Raw genomic sequence first — 23,928 nt, 5'->3', positions numbered from 1 at the left:
GCTCATAAGTGCACCTATTGGTGTGCAAGGAAAATAAGATATATGACCAGCCCAAGTGACTGACTAGCTACATATTATTCATTGCAGAACCATATGAGCAGTTACGCTGCTTAATGCAGTGGCAGAAAAGCCGAGTCAACTACATGCATTTGAGCAAACCTTTGTGTATTTGTATATATGTGTGTGTGTGTGTGTGTGTGTGTTTGTGTGTGTGTGTGTGTGTGTGTGTGTGTGTGTGCGTGCGTGTGCGTGTGCGTGTGTGCGTGTGTGTGTGTGTGTGTGTGTGTGTGCTCATAAGAAAGCACACACTCCTGATGAGATCAGACTAGAGCTCAGGATAACTGTGTAATGGCATGGGTTCTCATCAGGGTGCCCGTAATATAATGCAGACTCTGAGATCTAAGAACAGCTCCAGTCTTCAGATCATCTGGGATTATTTTCTCAGCCTTCTTTTCTCTGTGAACCACCTCTTCTTTGTATTCCTCTGATTTGTGGGTAATTGAGAAGGATAAAAAGAGCAAATGCAGCAGCTTTCACATAAATGATGCCAAAGAGATGCATTAGCTGAAGCTACCTAGATTCTGCATGGTGTTGATCTTGCTATATTCTTGTTTGATCTGTCTTATCTAGTACAGGAAGACTGGCCATGTGTTCTGGAAGGAGAAAAATCCGATATTTGAAGGTGCTAAGTCAGGTATAATCACTACCTTTCACTTTGGACTACAGTCTTTATCAGTATAAGGGTCATAAAAATATTGAATGATCTGGGCTTTCCTGCCAAAGTCTATGACTGAAAAAAAGCTGGTGTGAAAGGGTGCAAAATAGATTGCATTCCTCCTTACTGATGTATGATCTACAGAAAAATATGAATGCATAGTCAAGAAAGGAGGTATGTGAGGGAATTATGAGGAGATGCTTTAGCTGAACAATCAAATTCATGGTGAATACTGTCACATGTCTTCATGTCAGATTTCTCTTTGCCTCTCTTTGAGCAAATATCCCAAGCACATCAGGATCCTCTACTACTACTACTTGGATGCTACTGTTTCTAGAATCAGAAATGCAAATGCGATTTGCAAATGAGGATGTGAATGCAAATGAGTCACTCGGGGCTGAGGTTGTTTTTGTTTGTTTTTGTTTCCTTCATCTTCCTTCACACATTATTTGTTTATCTCTCCTGAGAGGTGGAGTCACGCAACCTTTCTGATTTTTTGTTGAAACTCTGACAACACCTTGGCTGCTATGTTGTGCCAGGTGCCAGCACCATTACATAATTTAATATTTAAACTAAAAGAGAGTTTGTGAAAGAAGAACATAATGGCTTGATGTTCATTATGTAGGATGTAATTGCACAAGACCTCTGCCTCCCTAAACTGATGGAGACTGCAATATACAATATACTGTATACAATCTAGGTATGTATTTGTACTGTGAGATAATGTTGCAGTTTATGGTTATTAGGTTTGATGTCTATTACAACTTAGATGTATGCTGACAGTAATATAACACAGATATTAAATTCCAGTTGCAGTTAGACAATATTTTTACAACTAATTTACTAAAAGGCAAAAGGGAACCTCACCATCATTAAAATAAATTAATAAAACACTCACTTAAATGCCCATATGAAAAATATAGAGTTGTTCACTGTTGCCAAAAAGCTGCAGTCAGTTAGTGAGAGGATATATTTAAGTTGAACTCAATGATTTTTTAAATGCACTTGCTTTCACACCTCAGTGCCCAGCACTCACTATGGTATGCACTGAGATGTGAGCCTTTTTGTTCAATAGAGAAACCTTTGCCAGCTAATTTCATGCATTCATTAGCCAAGATGTCTCCTACCTCTACTTATAAAAAGCATGGACTTTCTGTTTAGCTCAATTTTTCTTTTCTTTTTCACCAGGGGTTTATATCAGGTCTATAAATAATTAAATCTTTTGCAGTGCAATTATTAAAGCTATCAGTGATGTCATTCAACATACACAAAGAAGGAATTTATTTTATTTTGAGCTCTGGGCAAAAAATCCTACTGTGTGGTAAACTAATTAGATGTGCAATTAGCCCTTCCTGGACAAAAGCAGTGTTTCCTTTTATCCTCATGGGTGGGCAGAATGTTGCATTCATTTTTTGGCACCATCAAACATGGATCAAAGCAGAATGAGGAGACCATTCCTCTACCGACATGAACTCTAGAAGCAAGGCAGACTCAGAACCAAAGGAAACTGGGTCCTAAGAAAAGCCAACAAAGGTTCCCACCAGAGATGGGAGAGAACCTGCACACTAAACATTAAATGAGTAATGTTTTTATTTTTATTTTTTATAAATCAATTAGAAAAGCAGAAGGTGGTGGTGGTCAATCCTTATTTCATTCTGTTCAGTACAAGGTTATTGCCTTTGCTTGGACTTTAAGATATGCACACAGAAGTGAAATTAACCTTTTCATCATTTGCTTCCACAATGAGTGAAGTCTTTTCATAATAGTTTCAGAAGACTGCCTTCACCAATCTTGGATTATTTTAATATTTTGATTATTACACAACACTGTTAATGGACTGATAGTGTTCCAGAAACTGGAGTGAGACATTCATCAACAAATAATCTTCATCACTCAAAGATTTTCTGTTGCAGTCTCCTTGCTAGAGGTAAACAGAAGTGTATAGACAGAATAGGCAGCGTAGGAAAAATGTCAACAAGGGAATGAAATGAACTAGAACACCTAATTTCATTTCATAATTCACATTTCATAAAAAGGAAAGTTTATGTTTTTATAGGAAGTTATTCTGACAAATACCCATTTATTTAGTGTTTGAGTAGGATTTGTAACTAAGAATCTAATATGGAAGCCTGATTTGCAAAACCATGCCGATAAAGATGAATATCTGCACACACACACACACACACACACACACACACACACACACACACACACACACACACACAGACACACACACACACACACACACACACACACACAAACATACACACACACACAAACATACACACACACACACACACATACACACTAAATTAGTCACAGTGCTGTTGTGCTTGTGCATTGGTCCAGAATTCAGAATTATTGCTTGGCAAGTTCGATAAAAACAGCAGCATAAGGCCAATGAAATCTGCATGGCCAGATACCTTCCAAGTGTGACATTGTGTTTCATGTCTCAGTGATGTCAATGATGTGCATTGTGCCTGTTTGTTGCAGCAATCTTCAAAAGACCACAAAAAGATAAATTGGAAAGCAATGGCACTAAACATAATGGAGTTCTGGATTGCAGATATCAAAATGAATGCCAATGTGATAAATACACTGGGGCAGCAAAATGACAGCACAGGAAAATGACACCTTACAAAATTCCCACAGTTTGCTTGGGTTGTCATTAATTGAACATAAGAGTACTGAAGCAGATCAATATTAAACCATGGGCCTTTCTCTGTACATATTGTGGTGGCTATTGATTCAATCAGCATCCATAGACCATCTGCTGTTTGGCTGTTCTTACAAGCTCTCCTGTCACTGTCACTGAGTGTAAGGGCAGGATTTCTCATCTGTTCCACTGGAGTCTCCATTGAAAGTGTAAGTAGCTCTGGAGGGCCCACTGAGAACTGGCATTGAAGATCTATTGAAATTGTCACAATTGAATGAAAAAGTCCAATTTGCATAAACTTATCTATGTGTCAACCCACAGCATAAACACCAGCAAGACTCCAGATGAAACAGTACAGAGGAGAATAACTAACTCTGAGACTCAGCAAACTGGTGTGAAATTAAGAACGAATGAAAAAAGGAGAGAAAGAAAACTGGCATACAGCCCATCCAGAGCACCTGGAGTTTCCACTGCTGATGACAGGAGTTTAAAAAGGCCAGGTGGATTCTACACAACTTTCCCAACCTCAATATTGGCTAGTTTCTCAGATCTAACAACGACTTTCCATGCTTGTACCACTCTACTTACCTAATGGAGTGAACACATAGATATGAGGCATTCACATCCCCAATGATTTGACACTTGCGTGGGCAGAATCATAATCACTTTCATCTGTCTGTTTGCATCACTGGTATCTTGACAAATTTGCCCAATTTCAGATGTTCTTAACGAACTTTGCATGACTGTCCTGATGAATCACTCTGGTATTCTCTATGGGCATTCACTATGTCTGTCAGATACTTGATTTCTGTGAGTCATACAGCTGTTCTGTAATACTGCAAGTCATATCCAGTGTCAATATTTTTATTATATCTGCATGATAGGTGTTCAGGAAGTGGAAGAGGAAGTGGATTACAATAGGAACTATGAAATGCTTGAAAACTGGGTGTCCCACTAATCTCACAAAGTCACCTGCAACTTGCAACAATAATCAAATGTGACCTCAGTTCAGTACAACAGTTAACAATACCTATACAAAAATAAATAAGATTGTTAGATAATTAACCATTCGCCTCTTGTTGTGTGATGGCCTGTATAAAAAAGAAAAGAATCTGAATTAGCAGAGAAGCACTGAGCTCTGATGAACACATTTTTGATCCTGTCATGTTATCTTCAGCAGACTCAATGCTTTCTTCCATCTCATTTGTCCAGTCTATTTCTCTGCCTGTTTTTATCTCAGTAACAAGGTTTGCTAACTTCAGTTATTGGGTGCAATGAGCCACCAGGTCTCTAGTGGACAGACTGTAATTCAGAATGAAGCAACACTGGTGTACATCGCAGAGGATGATAAAACAGAAAGAGACTGCAGTATGCCACACACTTAACGAGCTCTCTTTCATCTTGAAGAGATGCTCCCTTTGATAGTGCTTTTATTCTCTTAAAGTTGATCAGCATAGCAACTAAAGCAGACTCTTTGTTTATCCACAAGGAGCCTTCCACCAGCACCAGATCAGAATGTACGGGGAATTTGGATGAGCTACACTTTTGCCAGAAGCATCCATTATGTATGTCATCAGTAGGAGGAGAGGCAGCGATAGCATCTATGCTTCTTCTGTTTTGATCCATTTTTTGTTTATTTCTTCCTTTTTTATGCCACAAAAACCCTTGCCTTATGCATATTGCTAATTGTTCTTGCTTTGATTTGTAATCTGATGAATCTGGATTTATATCTGAGGAATTGTAGAAAAAATAATTCTACTGAAAAATAGGAAAGCTTTGTGGAGAAATCTGAAAAATTCTTCCATGGAATTCCTCCAGTTTCATTCTTCCTTATTTCTTTTCATCTCCCTTCATGTCAAAGCTTGAAAAATCCCTGCAAGTAGGTGAAATGGGGTCAAGAACAAACCTTTATAGGCCACCACACATCCTAAAATCATGCTAGTATTAGAGCTTTCTTCAAGTTCAAGTTTAGTTCTTTTCATGTGCTGCGGGGCTGAACATTTGCGTGTCTACCATGAGGAAGCAGTGATTGAAAAGGGGTGCAGAACTAGCTCTCTCGAGCACAGGACCACTGATCAAAGAGTCAAAGAGTTTTGGAAGTTAGTCAAGCTGATCTCTCTTTGTTCGCAGCAGTTTAGCAATGCACTCAAGTCACAGCCCTGACCAAAAAGACTTCAAAGACTCTCTCTCCACACCACCTTTAAATAGTGCAGGGTGGAGCGCTCCACTGAAGGTTTCAGTGGGACATAAAATATCCCTTTGACTTGCCAGGGAACAGAGAGTGGAATTGCCTAATTTGATTTAACCCCCCCAACCCCCCAGTCTCCTGGGGTGTTATGGATGTCATGTCTGACAGCATAAATGAGCAAGAACAGACCCATTGAGCCTCCATGGCTGTCTCCACAGCTGTAGCATGCCTCTGCAGCAGAGGAACTTCCTTGGCCCATTGCAGGAGACATTAGCCTGGCTGGTTTGGGACAGCATCTCTGGCTGATGGGCTAGTCCCTTCCTGAATAATTATGCTCTGTCCTGCAGCCTCAGCTGGGTCTTAAGAGCCTATGACTCAAAAAGTTATCCAATAGCCCAAGAGATCCCTGCCGATAAGCCTCTAAAAAGTGGTCCAACAGCCCAGCAGATCCCTGCCGCTAAGCCTCTAAAAAGGGCAGGCTGAACTCTTTCGAGATTTATCGATTGGCACTTCAACATGCTTGTCCGATCAAGGCTCACACCAGGCTCCCCAAAGCAATTTGCAGTAAGGCAGGCTGTCACATCCAAAATGAAAAGTCGTTATTTCATAAAAAAGATGGCAGAACGAACATGTGACCTAGACTGCTATGAAACTCAATCATGTTATCATTTATACTATTAACACCAGCATAGTGCCCAGTTTAATGCATCACTTCTCTTGTATAATTAGCTAAAATGACACAATGAGGGAAAGTGATGAGGAACTTTACCTTTGTACATTAATTAAAAATAAGTTTGACCACAATTAACATACTGAATGATGTGACATTTAAAATGTCAGTTATCTCACAGGCTCTCAGCCTGTGAGGGCCCTCTCATATTTTATTTATTTATTTATTGAAATATATTCTCCCATTAATTAAGCAGCCATAGTAAAGGCAAGGGAAAGTTTAGTTTGAATTATAATGATGAGAAGTAGTTGGCTGTCATCACTGCCATGTTTACCATAAGAAGAGAAATTCACTGGACCATGGAAATCCACAGGCAGAGGAAGGCATGATGAAACTAGTAGAAATATGAGCTCCTAGAGATGCAAACCTCCAACACTGGTTCTGCTATGCAATCTAAGCACTTCTGTATTTAAATCAGAGACCCATCAATATCACACAGCACAGAGCCATAGTGAAAAATGTACTTTTTTGATGCTGACAGCCTATAAATCACACATTTAAACCTTTGCTGAAGAAGCCTATTTCACTACCTCACATGGATCACATATGTCTTGGCGAAATAAGCAATGTGAATTTGGAATTCAAGGTGCTCTGTGTGCATAACTGGACTATTTGGCACTCAGAGCACATAGTTAGACATCATTAGAGTGACAAAATAAACCTGACTTCCACATTAGCAGTTCTGGCCATGCAGGATAGTTTATGGGGTTCTGTATTGACATGATGTTTTCACATGAAGTCATAATTAGAACTCATTCAAGGGTGCATTGTAGTATACCAGTACAAAAATTATAATTGCAAAGGATAAATTATCCAGACTCAGTGAACTTCTTTTTTTCTTTTTAACAAGCTAAACCCTCCAAAATTATAATGATCTCCTAGTTGCGTTTGTAAATTGTACCTTTGCTCTGTTATTGAGTATACTACAATGATGTGATACTACCATTTCCTTTTTTTATGATTAAAAGAAGCCTTGTGCAGTAGGACCTCCACCATGCTCAGGTCAAAAATGCAGCTTCTTGAAACCATCCATTTGAAAGTTCTCTGAAGGATCATGACAGATGCCAGGTGTGTTGGCTACAAAGAACTTTACAGTTACTCTATTATTACCCATACTCTAGGAATCTCTCACTTGTTCTACGAAAATAGTGCCTCATGCTCACATGCACATGCTTGACTCCTCAGTGTCCTTAGAAGCAGTTAAAACAGATCATTAATTTACAGGACACTGAATTATACACATACACAGAAGTCCAGGCATGCGTGTAAGTGTACAGCATCTCATGACTACTAATGCAAACAGATTTTATACTCAATAATGTACCAACAAGGTTAATATTCCTATTTCCTTCGTATTTTCAGAGTTTGCATTTTTCTTCTGGCCACTTCTCTCTCAGCTTGGGTTGATGAAGCAGCTAGTGAGCAAGAGTGGAAAACGAAAGAGACTTTGACTGCAGAGCAAAATGCAAGAGGGTGGAGTGAACAGGCTTTGCAGGTGTGGAATAATCGCAGTGGAGCCGTTAAGGACACATAGACAAGCCAAGGTAGGCTTTTCGAGAGCAAAATCCAGGTCAATAATATGAAGTGGTGTCACAGCACATAAATCTCCATCAGGGAGAAAGAGGGAGGGGAAGAGGGAGAGAGGGAAAGGAGAGAGAGAGAGTGAGAGAGAGGCCCCAGCTGCTGCTTCAGCTGTTAAACATGTTTGTTCTGTATCATGTTGCTTGCCCTAAGGCCACTTCCTTCACACAGACAGCCCATAAGCCCCCCACCCCCCTATGACCTTTCTGCCTTTGTCTCTCAGTTCACAGTGCTACATACTCAACCTTGCCCAAAAGGTCCCAACACAAAGGGTTACATGGATAGGAGAGAGAGGGAGAGAAAGAAAGAGGAGTATAGAAACCTAAAAGACCTAGACACCATCACTGTATGATCACTGTAAGTTCATTGTAGGAATATGTAATGAGTGACGAAGCCCCCAGTCAGTATCATTATTGGCAGTATGCATTAGATTACTGTATGCATAATTATTAGTAGTATTATCATTACCGGCAGTATTGTTATCAGTAACATTGTCATTGCTAGCAGTATACATTAGATTACTGGCAGTATTATTATTATTAGTAGTAGTATGAGCATTACTGGTGGTATATATTAATTTACTAGAAGAATTATTATTAGTATTATCATTACTGGTAGCATACATTAGATGAAACTCTGGGCTAGATCAGCCATGTTCACTGTTTGAGTTCTGAGATAAACTAAAATGAACACTTCAAGAAGTTATATTCCTTTTTTACATTGGGTGTTATCCATTTGTAAATATATTTATATAATATATTTACCAAACCATAAAAAAATACAAGTGATTCCCTGTGAATAATGTGCTTTTTCTCTGGTGCTCATGAAAGAGTTTTCTGTAGTTTGTGTTCTCTTTGTTAGCTGCTATGTTAACCAGTCAGTTTGCCAGCACCAGTCTTTCTGATGGGCCAGACTGGCAGGTCAGAGTTGAGCAGCCTGACTACCACCCACACATCCTCTCCTAAGTGGAGATCAAAAACTGATGCATGCTGTCTGTCATTCAGAAAAGCTGGCCAACCCTCTCATGTATCCCGCATGGCTGGTCACACACCAAACCCTGGCCACCTGCAGGGGAGGTCACGAAGCACGTTCAGTATATATTTCTTGCTCTAGTGGGTGTCTGATTAATGCCAGGGTGGACAACATCCATGTCCTACATGGCAGTGAGAAAAGTAGTGTACCCACAAGAACTGCGTTTTGACATTACCATCATTTTATGGTTCACTTTAAAATAATTTTATTCACCTCAAATCCGTCACTTATCCTGCAGCAGCACCAGAGGAGACTGCATATATTGTAGAGTGATCTTATTCAAAGACATTAAATACAACACAATGGTAAATTATGAGAATTCAGTAGCATATCTAAGATAAAATAACTAAGGTCATATTTTGCTTAAGTGTAATCTTTAAACCTGGCTTTAGTGGAGGCATTGTGAACACCAGAAAAAAACAGATTCAATCAACTTTGTAGGAGAAAAGCTTGGAAATGAACTTGCTTGGGACAACCAAGTTTCTAATTAATTAATCTAGTCATTCCTTTATATACTATTAACTGCCATTCCTGTTTTCTCTTTTTTCTCGCACAGAATTCATGTCCATGTCCATGTTATACTAGCACAAAAAAAAGTATTCTCTTTATAAGATTATGGTTTAGAGTACCGATGTGCTATATGACTTCACAAAGTAAAAGAATCAGCAGCAGCTGTGAGATAAATGGGTGAGTGATCCCTTTCTGAGTCATGATGAGCATGTGAACAGAAAAATCTACACAGTAACTCCTGTTACTTTCATCTCCACAGGATACAAAATATATGCAAAGAAGAGGGGGGCATGAATGAAAGAGGATATGAGGGCAGTGGATATGGAAGATCATTATAAACTTAATAATAATAAACCTAATAATTTTTGCCCTGTGTGTGTGTGTGTGTGTGTGTGTGTGTGTGTGTGTGTGTGTGTGTGTGTGTGTGTGTGTAAAAGAAAAAAATATTGGTGAATGTGGAGTGTACGGAAAGAGACATGCACATACCACTATCTCTCACACATACTCACACACATTCACAGAAACTCAGAGAGAGAGAGTGAGAGTGTGTGTCTTGGCAGTGACTGTGCTCTGTGAAGCTGTGAATGTTGTCTGTTACCACTGGGATTTTAGACAAGCTGGCCCTGCAATCTGGTTCAGTCAGTTCCTTCCTGTCCAGTGAGTCTTACTGAAATGTAGGAGCCAATAGGAATCTTGCTGAGGTATCACTATGAGGGCTAAAGTGAACTCATGTGGTCAGGGAGCACCTTCAGCATGAACCATGCAAGTACCTTTAAATACTAACCTTCCCTGGGGCCCATTTGCTCCACACTGAACCCTAATCTAAAGGCTGACTGGAAAGTTGAATGTGAGTTTAACTCAACTAAAGATTTATTCCCCTAGTCCACTGACAAATCTGATCACAAAGGAGATTAACAGTTGCACAGGTCATGTGTTTTGATTATGGTTTCAGCAGAAACTGCAGGGTGCAAAAAGCTGTTCAGACATGGAGACATGTAGAGTTAGACTGTTACAGACCCAGACGCTCTAACACATTCCTAAAGCACACAAAGGGAACAGTAGGAAGTGCCTCTTGAACCCTGAGAACCTCAGTTGTTTGGTATTATATGACAGCATAGCTTTCAAAACAGCATCAACTGCTGCAACCTATGTTTAGTCCTGATGAACTGGCATCTAAACTTTAGCCTGTGTTGTGTTATTATTTTTATATATGTCAGTCAGGCTCAGGATAAGGCCATTCGGCAGCAAATGTGTTGTTAAAATCAGACTGATTTTCTGGTCAAGTGAAATGGGAAATGACAACAGATTCTTTTTGGATGGCCTTGTCCACACTAAGCACATTCCCAGTGCTTGTGAGAATAAATAATGGATGGAGAGCAGAACATGCATCTTCCTAAAACTGCTGGGTCACTGTTTGAGTAAACTCATACCAGGGACTGTGGGAGCTGGATGGAGATTTTTGCAAGCAGTGGGGTCAATGCTTCACAGACTTTGGTTTTCAAATTTAGCTTCATCTTACATGCTGACTGTGCAAAATGGGGCACGACCTCCAAAACACTAAATCTTGTCTCCCACCTAATAGCATATTAGATAAAGCACCTGTGTTCATCCATGTGTAGATGCACACATGCACACGCACACACACACACACACAAATGCAAACACACACAAGCACAAACACATGCACACACACATGACAGGAGCAAGCCAGGCAATGTCTGTCCTCTTCTCTATAAATAGACCTAAGTTAAGCAGCCTGCACTGCTTCTTAAGAGCTGTTCAGCACCATGGAGAGCTAAACTTCTCCCAACTTTACCCTCTCTGTTTCTCTGTTTCTCTCTGTCTCTCTCTCTCTCTCTCTCTCTCTCTCTCTCTCTCTCTCTCTCTCTCTCTCTCTCTCTCTCTCTCTCTCTCTCTCACTATGTGTATGTGTGTGTGTGTAATATCCAAGGACCTGAACCAATTTAGCACTCTGATGTACCAATCATGCTATTACTCCCAATATATAACAGTAACAACTTCAAACAGGTGCTCAAACCATCATGAAAGTGCTTCACTAAAAGGTCTGATGATGGCAGACTGAGAAAGGACAGCATTTTAACGGCATCTACAGCATTCTGATATAGAGCGCATATTGGTGGGTAAGTAGGGATCATGCACCCTGTGGAGCAGAGCACTGGCCTGGTAACACAAATCCCCCACCTCCCTTCACTGCTGCCCTCACCGTTGGCCCGAGCTAATGCTTGTTGTCTGCATTTGTGCTGATCTGCCTTTTCCCAGGCACTTGGCACTATTTCTGTGCCAATCACTTTGGGCACCTGCATGCCTATGTGCCCACCAGATCGCAGTAGCAGGGTGTTTGCTGCTTAATCCACCTTTTTTGTTCTCATTCTGATCCATTTTTCATTGATGTCCATGCCTCAACAGAGCAGCTTCAATGCACATTCACATGCATTCAGGAGAATCCTGCAATGAAAATTCCTTTAAGTACTCAAAACCAATGAACCCATGGCACTAAGAATATCCCTCTGGCCTCTCTAAGTGATCATCGGATATGCAATAAGACATGAGACACAAATGACTTTCCCATGTTTCCATAAACATTCCAGTGCTGATTGGCAGCAAATACCTCATGGCTCCAGGCTGTGAGGAACTGATATTATGTTTTAAATGTTGCTTAAATCCCAAAACCTGATCAGGGTAAGTCAACTAAAGGAGTACATCCCAAAGTATATCCCAGAGGGGTGTAGCCTGGGAGAAGAATGATTTTGAAGCAAAACCTAGTGAAATTCTTATCTCAACACTGCAGCACCGAGTAGAAGGAACCAAGTGGACAACACAGGAGAAGGAACACTGGAAAAAGTGAAGAACAACCTATTGGAAAAGTGCAGAATAATGTACTTCCCTAGTTGTTTATGTTTCATGTTTTTTACTCTGCAAATAACAGAAAGGTTCCATACATTAAGAGGTAATGAAAAAGTTTTCAGTGTAAAACTGAAATCGATTGTCTTATTAATTTGCCTGGTACAAAGAAACTGCAATGACAAGGAAAGATTTTCATGAAGTATAGAGAAGTCAAGAGTTCTTAGTTATTAAATTTGCATCTGTCAATACCTGCCCAAGATCCATGTCTTTGAATTATGGCCATAAAGTGTAAATGATACTTAATGGAAGATGAGACCGTCATGTTGGAAACAACAGCTGTCAAGATCAACACATGCCATGTTAACAAACACAGAGGAACTTAATAACCAGAGAGGTTTCTGAGCATATCAAAGTGACAAAAGCCGAGAAGGACTGTGACCAGCCTCTTACTGTGGGCAGAACGACAAGAGGGAATGACAGTGCAACCTTCCTGCCCTTTGTATCTCTATCAGGCAAAACAAAAACTATGAAGTCAATGAGATGGCTACCAGATCGAAAAGCACACATTTTCTAATATCTGTTTATTCTATAACCAGTAACATTAAATTATTTATAAATATATGAACAATTAAATGAATGAATGAATGAATGAACTAATTGATAAACAATTGTGTTACATTTTGATTGCCATAAATAGAATTCATTTACATTTAATTATTCGTGATCTGACTCATTGGCACATAATAAAAGAACATTGAATTATTTTATCAAGTCGGTGTGAGATAGAGTTCATTAGCAAGCCCATTTCCTTGTCCTTGAAGAAGCCCCATCCAAAAGCTTCACTCCAAGGAGAAATGAGCCCAGATGCCAGTGTCTGACATCGGAGCATGCCTATATAATTAGCTGATCCCAGTCTGAAAGGTCACCAGAGCCAATGAACTCCAGATCAGCTGCACTGATTTCACATACACAGCCCCAGTTTATTTGGATGCTCCAGGGGCTTGATGATAAGATCTGTATGTAGATACTTGAGGTTCTGGGTGACTGTGACTAAGTGGATAAGTGTAGGTGTTGCATGCTGTTCAAGCATCAACATATGCTTCTCATTACCTTACTGACAAATACAAATTAGGAAACATGTTTAGTAATCATGTGACATGTGACTTTCTGTTATGCATTTTCACATGATTATCTCAAACACTTTCTTGCCATGTGAAATTGTGAATCGTCTTGGCCCCTGAGTCAGATATTTTGAAACATGCAATTTATTTTGAATGAGGGCAGTTACATAGGGCTGTAGCCATACTGCTCCACACTGAAATATAAATGTGTCTGGGAAGCAGACAGGGCCTTTGCAAAGTGAGTCTAGACCCATGGTAACTGCACACCACTTTTGATGTGTTTACATCCTTCCATGTTGCTTCTCATTTAAATATAATAATGGCAGGTGCTGACAGTGAGAAGCAGATGGAGAAATTCAGCATGTTCCTCACTTCTTCCCATTCTATTCTTTCACTTTAACACTTCTCAGGCTGCCTGACCACTTGTCCACGTATCTGTGTAATGCCAACCCTGGCTGAATCATTTCTCACCACAACTCTAGGAACATGCATCAGTCTTAGGGCTGGCCAAAGATTTGGTGGCAAAATAAAATAAATATGACACATCAATGGTCATTGCCCCAGTCTAATTCAAAGCAGCTCATGAAATAAACATCAAACTGAACAAAAAGGCTGAGAAAGACCAAATGCCTTTTGTTCTGTGAACCATGTAACATAGCCTGAACAGTGCTATCCTCTCTGCTTTGGGGAAGAGAGGATGAAGGATATACAGCAGCAGGGCTCCTGTCCTGCAGCTGGATTTTCTAAGCCACTAATTAATGCGCTCCTTGAACAATGTGAGTGTTTGGTTCAGAGGGCCAAATTAGAGATAAGCAAGTTCAAAAGGCATGTGGGGCATGTGTGACATGCAGGCAACACAGCATGCTGGTCATTACAAACGGAACACAGATCAATACCAGAGCAGCACTCACACTCCCCAGGCTTGCGCACCCACCCCGGTGTGGTGAATTCAAGCATTCTGCTTTGGAGTAGCAGAGAGTGTGAGGAGAGGTGGTACGGGTACGTGAAGTGATGTACAGGATAAAGGAAAGAGGGCAAAGGCTCATGGGGCAAAGCATAGCGTCTCCAACTCGAGCACTTGACATTTAAGCAGAAGTTTGAAAATCCACACATAAACTCTAGAGGCAACATTACAATTTTGGTAAGGGGGATAGATTCAGCCATAAGTGTCCTGCTGCTGCTGTTGATCAGGATATTGCTATGGATGAGTTCCTTCAATTGAGGTTTAGTTGTGAGGGCAAGCTATTGGGGTTCTAAATACTGCATATTTGCAGTTGATAAAGATACAAGGGTGATGCTGTGCAAGTGCACATTACATGCTGTATCAATTTGCAATTGTCTATAATTTTGCAAGAAACAACTATACAATTATGCAGTGAGTAGCTACAAAGAGGTTTCAGTGTTCTGTGAAGGTTCTAGAGTATACTGTAAAATAACCCACAGAAATACATCTATAAAGAAATGTTCTTAAAGATAATATAGGAGTGTTTCAAGTAGGTTACTCAAAAGCAATAGGTTGAAAACATGTTACATGAATATTCTGGTCAATGCAAATGGCAGTGAGAAGGAAACGCCACATGTGGTGGCCAGTCAGATGCCATTCTCTCCTTCTGTTTTATAAATGAAATTATTACAGACCCCTATGCCCGGTCATAACTGTGACATTTAATGTAAAGGATCAAAGTACCCATACAGGGCTTTAAGAGCATGCACCTGTGTTTCTCTGCCTAGCTATAGCAATCTGATCAGTTCATGCACCATTTAGAAACTTGAATAACTGTGGTATTGATTCATAATTAACAGAATTATCAGCAGAGCAATTTACAGAAATGTCAAATGTCCTGGAAGGTCAATCCTGTCAGAAAACATCAATGATGTGCCCTCTGGGTTTCTTAGATCAAGACCTTTTCTTTTTTTCCATTTTCATGAAAACTAACATCAGCCGAGCCTCTTACCCATGTCCATCCACACCAGGCAATTACGCCAGGCAAAACTTAGGGACTTTTGAAAAATGTCAAATGTTCTCTTGGTAATTAGAGAGACTTGCAGCTATCCTCACATGAAAAGTAACATGTATGTTTTATTTATTTATTTGAATAGAGGTGGCCCATGCTTTTTACTCTTGTTACTCTTCACATCTCTCCAGTTCAGTAACACTTGGCGGGGTACCAGAGTTCTCTTTATTCACTTTCACTAATGCTCCAGCATTGTGATTTATAACATTACCTAACATACCAAAAGTTCAGCTATAACTATGAAACCTAATGAAGGTTCCAAATAGCATAAATTCTTTGAAGTCAAATAAATTTTACTGGGCTGTTAGTTGGAGAAGCAAGCAGTTGGAGAATCTGGTAGTTTGAAGAACTGGTAGTTGGAGAAGCTCAAATTCCATTCTGCTTTCAATACTAACACAACATGTTCCCTTATAAGTGCATGGCTTGGGATTGTTTTGCCTGAGTGCAGACAGGAAATATAGGTTTCAGCTACATTAATTTGCAACCATGGAGCATGCACTAAAATTAATATTAAAAAAAGATGCATGTCTAATATTTGACTACTAAAGAATCAATCAAATGTATCACTCAGTTAAAAAAAAAACTGCCCCACTGCTGAGTACCTATTTATTGCATCCATCAGATGAGAACATTTTTCCACTTCATACTAATGTCAAAACAGAACTGGGCATCACTGTAGCAATACAGCATTCTGTAGTTGACCTCATCTTAAGCTGGCAGGCTACATTCTGGCTCCAATGAATCTAAACAGATTTGAAATTTCCTGGTAATAGAATATGTGAAGTGAAGTTACATTTGTCTGAACTTATTCATAATTTACAGGAGTATTCACAAACAGACCATAAAATGTCATTTTTCCAATTGAATACATTAAAGAACATAAGATCATACTACTTTTCTGCCTTTGTCATAGGTCCAAGGCTATCTCAACATATGACAAATGACAGCTGATCAATGCCTTTGCAAATTCCAGTTAGCAGTTAAATATGTGCTGTTGAAAGAATTCAGATATAAATCAAGTTTGATTTATTTCTCAGTGTGTTTACATACATACATCAATAAGATCATAGTCATGGCTAAAGTTGATGGATTGATGAAAAACTCTCAGTTTAGTAACAAAGACCAACTACTCCAGTCACCTTTAGCTCTATATCCATAGATATTGCTTATAACCACATAAGGTTAATTGTTTTATTCAATATAATGAAGAACTGTAAACATGTTAAAATGGGAGATATTAAGTAGTCAATGCTGAAAGGTCACTTATTCGATGGTATAACTCCACTTTTACAACATGCCTGCAACAGGGATGATACTGTTAACTCCTCTGAACATTATTTATCTTCTCTCTGCTGGTTAATGGATGGATGTAAATGCAGGAAATACTGAAAACTTAACATGGAAGCCCATATTTTCAACTCATGGCCAACTGCAGCAAAACCTGGATATCCGAACTTTACCTTTAGAAAGATGTGGGGCATTTAGACCTCTTAGTCTGACAAAGCATGACATTTTCAATACTTCTTAAACCCTCTCTAAAACATGCCCTAAGAAACCATGCAGTAAGGCTCAATTGGAATAGCTGTCACACTTGATGATGTGTTCAGTACAGTAAAGCATACAGAATACAGTATAACAGTTTGAAAGATGCACTTTTAACAAACCAACAAAAGCAAGCAGCTGCATGGAAGTACAATCAGAATAGATAAAGATGCATTTTTTAGGAAACCTGACATAATTACAGTTAATAATATAACACACACACACACACACACACACACACAAACACACACAAACACACACACACACACACACACACACACACACACACACACACACACACACACACACACACACACACACACACATTTATAGGTCACAGAAGTGAAACAGCATATTGTAGCCCTTCTCTTGTCACTAAACTCCTGGCATGATTCTAATTTATAGTATGATTTTTATGACTATTGGGCAAGCATCTATAGTCATTGTAACAATAGGAAACCTAAGAACACAGTCTTGTCCAGAGATTAATCCAGCTGTGGCCATTGGCTGACAACAGATATCACAATGAGGTTTCTGCTAATTGATGTACTCTAGGCTAAATATATCACACTGGTTGTTCAGTGGTTACTCTCTTTTTATTTTTATAGCCAGGCTCAAAGGTTTCCAGGTTTTGTAGACACTCATTGAGACCAAAAATAATATTGATAAGAAAATCTGCATTAGCAGTGAAATGTACTGCATAACCTAGCTGCACTGGGAAAGATATCCCAATAAAATGTTATAAAAAGAAAACAAGAGCTTGATGGGATGAGATGTAGAGTAGAGAGAGAAAATTTGGTTCGTAAACCTGGCCAAGACACTCGGCATGAGACAGACGTGATTTAAGAGAGTCCAGATTGTGCTGACAACCGCTTTCCCCTTTCACCAAGTGGCCCAGCATGAGTGGAGATGGCAAACAAAGCACCCTCATGAAACAATCAGGGCAAAGATATATCACTGACTATAATAAACACTGCTCAGCCCATGACAATGCAGCTGAAAATATAAGGAGAGAAAAGTGAGCCAGTGTGCGAGCTACCTTCTGGTGATTCCTTCAAGGTGAGAGGCCAATTAATGCCTCCTGGTCTCTTCCCCTGTGATTCTGTGCCATGCTGCTCTGCCGGCAGCCTGTGAGGGATGACGTCGTCTCTGTCTTGGGCTGCTGCTCTTCAGACTGGGCCTTGTGTCATGTCTCTACCCAAAGCTGGTGACCCAAAAAAAGTCTGGCACCGATTAAGCAGCACAGTCCCAGTATGAAAACGGTCATGGGCATTCTGGAGAGGACAAAGGTCTGGGTCGGGTCCGGGTAGGACATCTGCCAACAATCTGCTAAAAACAGCATAGCCCCCTAAAGTGCTCGTGCACTAACACATTTGAAAATTATTATGACATAGTCAAAGATGTTTCTTACTTAATGTAAGGGAAAGGTATGGTGAGTTGAGATGCGTACAGGCCAGAAAGCCAGGTGTAGCTGCAAGTAAGTATTTGTCCACACATCTGTTCTACTGTTTTGCAACAAGACAAAGACCTATTTCAAAAAACTAAAAAGGGTTTTAAAAATTGCTATTGGTATAATCTCAATATACCATTGATTGCTGTTTTAACTCGCCTGCCCCGAAATGTGGGTTCCTTGATTAAGCATAGCACTGAAGAATGAATGCTTGATCATGAGATGTAAGGTTGTGTGTGAATTGTGAAAAGAGGCTCTAGACTTCTGCACCTAAGCCAAGCTAATGGACCCAGACATCCCTGTTAGATGACATTTCCAACACTGCTCAAAAGGCACCAAAAAAATCCAGAATTCACCCAGAAACACAGAAATGGAAAATACAATTCATGCACTGGATACTGTAATGTTGCCTAACTTGACCAAACAAATTGCTGTTGCAAACTGAGCCAACATCAGTCAAGTTCACTGAACCTCACAGACAGCAACTGTGAATATATTTGGTGAGCAATCCTGTACTCACTTTTAATCAGTATAACCTTCTGGGCATTACAGTAAGACTCTTAAATAACTCTTAAATTGGTTTTTGCCCATGTTTCAGTGGCTTTGTTCCATGTATAACTCCTAATGAATTATATTTTATGTGTTCAGTAATCTTACAGAAGGAGTATATCACAGTATAAGATTTAATCCTATTAATTATGCACAAAGAGTAATGCCAATCTGATGCCAAGAAAACATCATGGAAACTACAGTTTGGGATGAAATTGGGTTTCATATTATGTCAGAAAAACTAAAATCACCAAACCTACCAATATGAATTAATATGAAATAGTGATGCTGAGATTCTGTTGGTTCTGCAGTGTGAAAGAATTCATCATTCACAAGGGAACAGATGAGGAGGACTATGAGACAAAAACCCACAATATCTGACACAACTGCTGCAAAATTTAACCAGACATGACCTAAGCACTAACCTTTTATTCCAACCATAGTTTTATGTCTGCATGTACCTACAGAAATCATCATGCTTCATTCATACCTGGTTTAGTATCCATACCTGGTTGAAATGAGATACAGTTCTTTAGTGGTTGCCTGCTGTGCTGGCTTTGCCCAGTTAACAGAATAAATACTTGTAAACAGCTGACGTGCAGTATCCTAATGAAGCCCATGGGAACAGCTTGTGAGTGACTTTCTTGCTTTAATCACTATATTAAATATGAATCTGTCAGTCCTGAAGATATACTCCATGGTCTTCTCCATCACTGCTAAGGAGACATTATTTTTAAGGGCAGTAGATGATCTTGAAGATATGTGAGACTTCACATGGACAAGAAAGCAGTCTAAATATCTTTTTTAAATAAGCATAAAACCAGAATTTAGTTTCCTGAACACCAGTCTTCAACAGTGATATCTGTTAAACCCATTACAATTTGATCCATTTTTGTCCAGTAATTTCTGAAAAGCCTCTATGAATGCTGTGTAAACAATCTGTTTTGGAAACATCATACATATCATTTCAGACATAGCAAAGTACAAGTCAATTTTAATGATCAAACCTAGAGTGAGTTTTGGCCATGAATTATGCAGTGCTGATGAATGCATGCAAAGAGAGTGGATTTAAGAAGTCTGTGAAATCAAATGTCTAAAATATCTGATTCGCAATTTTCTTACTAGACCCATGTCTGTAACTTAATTTTGACCTATATTTAATTTCATAGTCACAAAGAAATCTTGTGTGGCTGTGTTCCAGAGAAGCCCTAATGATTCTGACCTCACAATCAGCCAAAACTGTTAGTAATGTATAGCTAGCAGGCCACACAGCACAGAACATTCATGTAGGTCTTCCTATCTAGAGAGGATCATTCGTGATCAGATCGATTCAGCTCACAAAGGGTGAAAAGGTGATGCATGTTTATGTGGTAGCAGCAGAGCCAACTTGATGAGAATTGTTCAGTGGTAGAGAAGGGTATTCCACTATCCTCCTTCGCATATGCTCTTCAAAAGCAATATTTCTAAGGCTTTATGTCACACTCATGGGGAAATGGGAATGGAAAGCACAGAGTAATTAGATTCATTTTGTCAGGGGTGTTCAATTTCCCACCAGACCTAATTCTAGTCTAAGTGCAGCATGCCATTTGTCAATCGATAGAAAATGCTAAACACTTGTGCACCAAGTGGAACACACACACACACACACACATACTGTGAATCTACAAAAGCTCTGGCATTTCTTACTCCTGCCCTCATATTTCCAAACACTTTGAAACACACATTGGCTTGTGACTTGAACAAACAAATTTACACTTCTCCCTTTAGCACAACAGTCCCTGAAATCTATTTGACTGCAGACATATGGGAACTTTAATAGCCCTGCTATGCACCTGGTTCCAATAGCCGGCATGACTCATGGAGATTGAAAGCCTTCTTTCAGGCAAAGAAAAAACACTAGTGTGAGTGTAAGTTTGCACGTGCTCATACAGACTTGTAATACTGTCTTTGAGGGGTATTTCAACTTTATATTTGGACTTTACATTATATTACTCTAGCTGAAGGATACTATACCTACTCATACACCTAAACCCTAACCTCAATAACTAAAAATAAATTTTTGCCTAAATAAAAGCTGCATTGCTTTTTATTTGAAAACAAAATCCTGATGCAACCAACCAAATGTCTACACATCATGAACAAATATTTTCTCATTCCATCTGGAGCACAATTGGTCCCCACACAGAGTTAAGGACATGCCCACACACATGTGCACTGGATCATTCACCCATAGGACAAAGCACTGATTTCAGGCATGATCCCTCTTCCCTGCTATTAATCTGTCCCCCTGGGGATCTTCCTTAGCAGCCCGTAAGCTCAGCATGGCATAGACATAGTCCACTCCTAGCTACTGATCTGAGAGCAGCCATAGCATTTGTCTTATAATGGAGAAGATTATGAGGACAGATGGAAAAAACTGATCCTAAATCTGTGGTGAGCAAGAGAAGAGTGGGAGTGTGGCGCACAGTGTCACAGTGAGGTTAACCAAATGTGGTATGGAATAAAGTCCTGTAAGTGCTAAAAGCACAAGTTCAATAAGACTAGTACTAATCACCTTATAGAACATTGATGATTAAAGTGCCTATGTGAACAGTAGTAGAGAATAAAATGTGTTCCAAAATGCTTAGTAATCAGTTCTTTTATTCAACACAACACCTGTTAGTTACTGAAGCAAGTGCAGAAAGAATATAAACCACCTGTGCCTTTAGGGATAACTTGCCTTCAGCATAGAGACTTGAAATGAAGTCAAATAAAGAACCCCCCCCAAAACAACAACAACAACAACAACAACAAACAAACAAACAAAAAAAACCATTCAGCATAGAGACTTGAAATAAAGCCAAATAACAAAATTCTGTTGTGTGTATACCTAATTCTGGTCGTTGCAGTTAATCACACTGAAGCAGAGGTTTAGAACATAAGTGTGCTCGCCGCAGTTCCGTTACAAAGCCCTAGAACTGAAAGGTGTAAGAGAGGGACTCGTGTTCCAGGGATGTCCACGAGCAAAACATACTACCGAGCAGGTTTGACAGCCTAGTTCTTAAGTGAAGGCTCGGAGGAGTAGATTGTTATTAAACTCACTAACGACATTAGAAGGACACCGTTCGCCATAATCAAACAGTATATGCTACGAAAGAATGGTTGCGGAGTTTAAGAAATCACATTAAAGTCAACGTTTGCGCTCTCTGTCCTACCCCTCCACACACACACACAGCAGAAATGCATTAATTATCATTGGGATCTCTTCACACCGCCACCATGCGACGAGTTTTCAGACAGCTAGAATGCTGCTTGAACACTTTATGGGCGCCGGTCACCGATATATTTGTCCATACCGCTACCACTACAGCGGAAGACATATTAACCTCCTATTCCATTCCATGATCCATAATGACATTTGTGTTCCCGTGATCAAAGTGAGAAATAAGTTTGTACCATCGAAAAGTAATGCAACGGTATTACATTGACCAGTAAATGTGTAACTATTTGAGCGTGGGCTGAAAATAATGTGCGCCTTTTTGATGACGCATATTCTTAATGTTCAGTAAGCACGGATCAAGATTCGATGATAATAAAATACGCAACGGTAATGACCAAGATACATCTCGCAAAGATCTTGTACTCGGTTGCCTCCACCCCACGTATCCACTGAAACATAACCAGTTTAAACATGCAATAAATGCATCACATTGTGCTGATTTCTTAATGATACTAGCAACTTCTATGGAATATTATGTGTTTTACTGAAGCAAACACTGTTTAGGGATAGTACGGATCTATCTTAATTTGCCAACAAACTGTTTATCATAGGACTATTAAATATTGCGGAGATTTAAACAGATGTCAGCAGGCTACGGCTTCTCGCGTGTTAAGAGCGCGCAACAGTTAAAACCGCGAAATCACAGAACATCAATAGGCGATAAAAAGACGTTGACATTTTTGTTGAAACATTTGCTTTGACATTTAGGCAGTGTTTGGGAACATTAGCGCACTCGCATGTCGTTCTGACACTTGAGTTCTAATGTCTGTTTTAAGATAAAACTGATTTTAGTCTGTCTCATATTTTACCATGTACCTTGCTGCTCATCTGCCTACGTTAGGCTTAAGGAATCAAGAGAACATGACTCTCGATTTCGAAGGCTAACGACAAATGCTACCTGTCGTTTCCTGTAAATTAGACAGTTAATTTGTTAATTCTTAGTAGATCAATTTACACTATCTCGTAGCGGTTATCTGGGAACTCTTGTGAAACAATATAAAATGTAAAAAAAAAAAGCACTATAATAAATTGTAGATGCTTTTACTCCGTTACATCCCATCATTTAAGCGGCATAAGCAACTCACGTATTCGCTTGAGCATACCGCAAGAATATTTATTGAGCTCTCGCTCAAAGCCTGCATTGAGCGAGGAGCTTGGCGAGTCTCCTGAGCGGTGCCTATTCTCCAGCCTTTTTGCTGCACAGTCGGATCTTCTTACAGACACAAACAACCCACCGTTCTGTACATAGGTAAATTACATAATAACGAAAATAAAACAGATTACTTACCTCGCACACACGTGACCATCATAAAAAACACGAGATTCCAAAATATAACCCCAGTTTTAATCCTCATTTTCTTTGCTTGGGAGAAGTCCACTCGACCGCATTTAATACATCCTTTCTTGAAAACAGTCAGGGTTTCCGTTGTTTTCATGCAATGTCCCTCTGTGTCATTTATTTTCATGTTCACATGAAGGTAGTTGTTCTTTCTTTTTATCTTCGTCCCTCAGCCAGAAGCGGAGTGACTTGCGTTGTGGCTGGCGCACGGTCACTGCTCGAAGTGAACAGCAATGCTGGGATACCACAGCAACCTTGACGAGGACTCAACCATCTCGCCAAAAGGGGCAAAACTCTGAACTGTAATCTCGCTCACTGAATCGTCCGGCTTATGTTTTACCACTTAGTTTTTGTCATGAACGTACTAATAAATCTA

General features: G+C 39.6%; 1 protein-coding gene across 5 annotated transcripts in view; it reads right to left on the bottom strand.

The window, feature by feature from the left end:
* csmd3b (CUB and Sushi multiple domains 3b) overlaps nt 1-23,720 on the bottom strand; it is a 313,558-nt gene extending 289,838 nt beyond the window's left edge. For all 5 annotated transcript variants that reach the window (XM_027011676.2, XM_027011678.2, XM_035529342.1 and 2 more), the window contains exon 1: nt 23,502-23,720. In XM_027011676.2, coding sequence (XP_026867477.2) covers nt 23,502-23,679 — 178 coding nt within the window. In that variant the 5' untranslated portion in view covers nt 23,680-23,720. The remainder of the gene's footprint in view (nt 1-23,501) is intronic.
* Nucleotides 23,721-23,928: the final 208 nt, after the last annotated feature.

The sequence above is a fragment of the Electrophorus electricus genome, chromosome 8 (genome assembly GCF_013358815.1).
Source record: "Electrophorus electricus isolate fEleEle1 chromosome 8, fEleEle1.pri, whole genome shotgun sequence".
Lineage (NCBI taxonomy): Eukaryota > Metazoa > Chordata > Actinopteri > Gymnotiformes > Gymnotidae > Electrophorus > Electrophorus electricus.
This window is presented reverse-complemented; position numbering and strand designations above follow the sequence as displayed.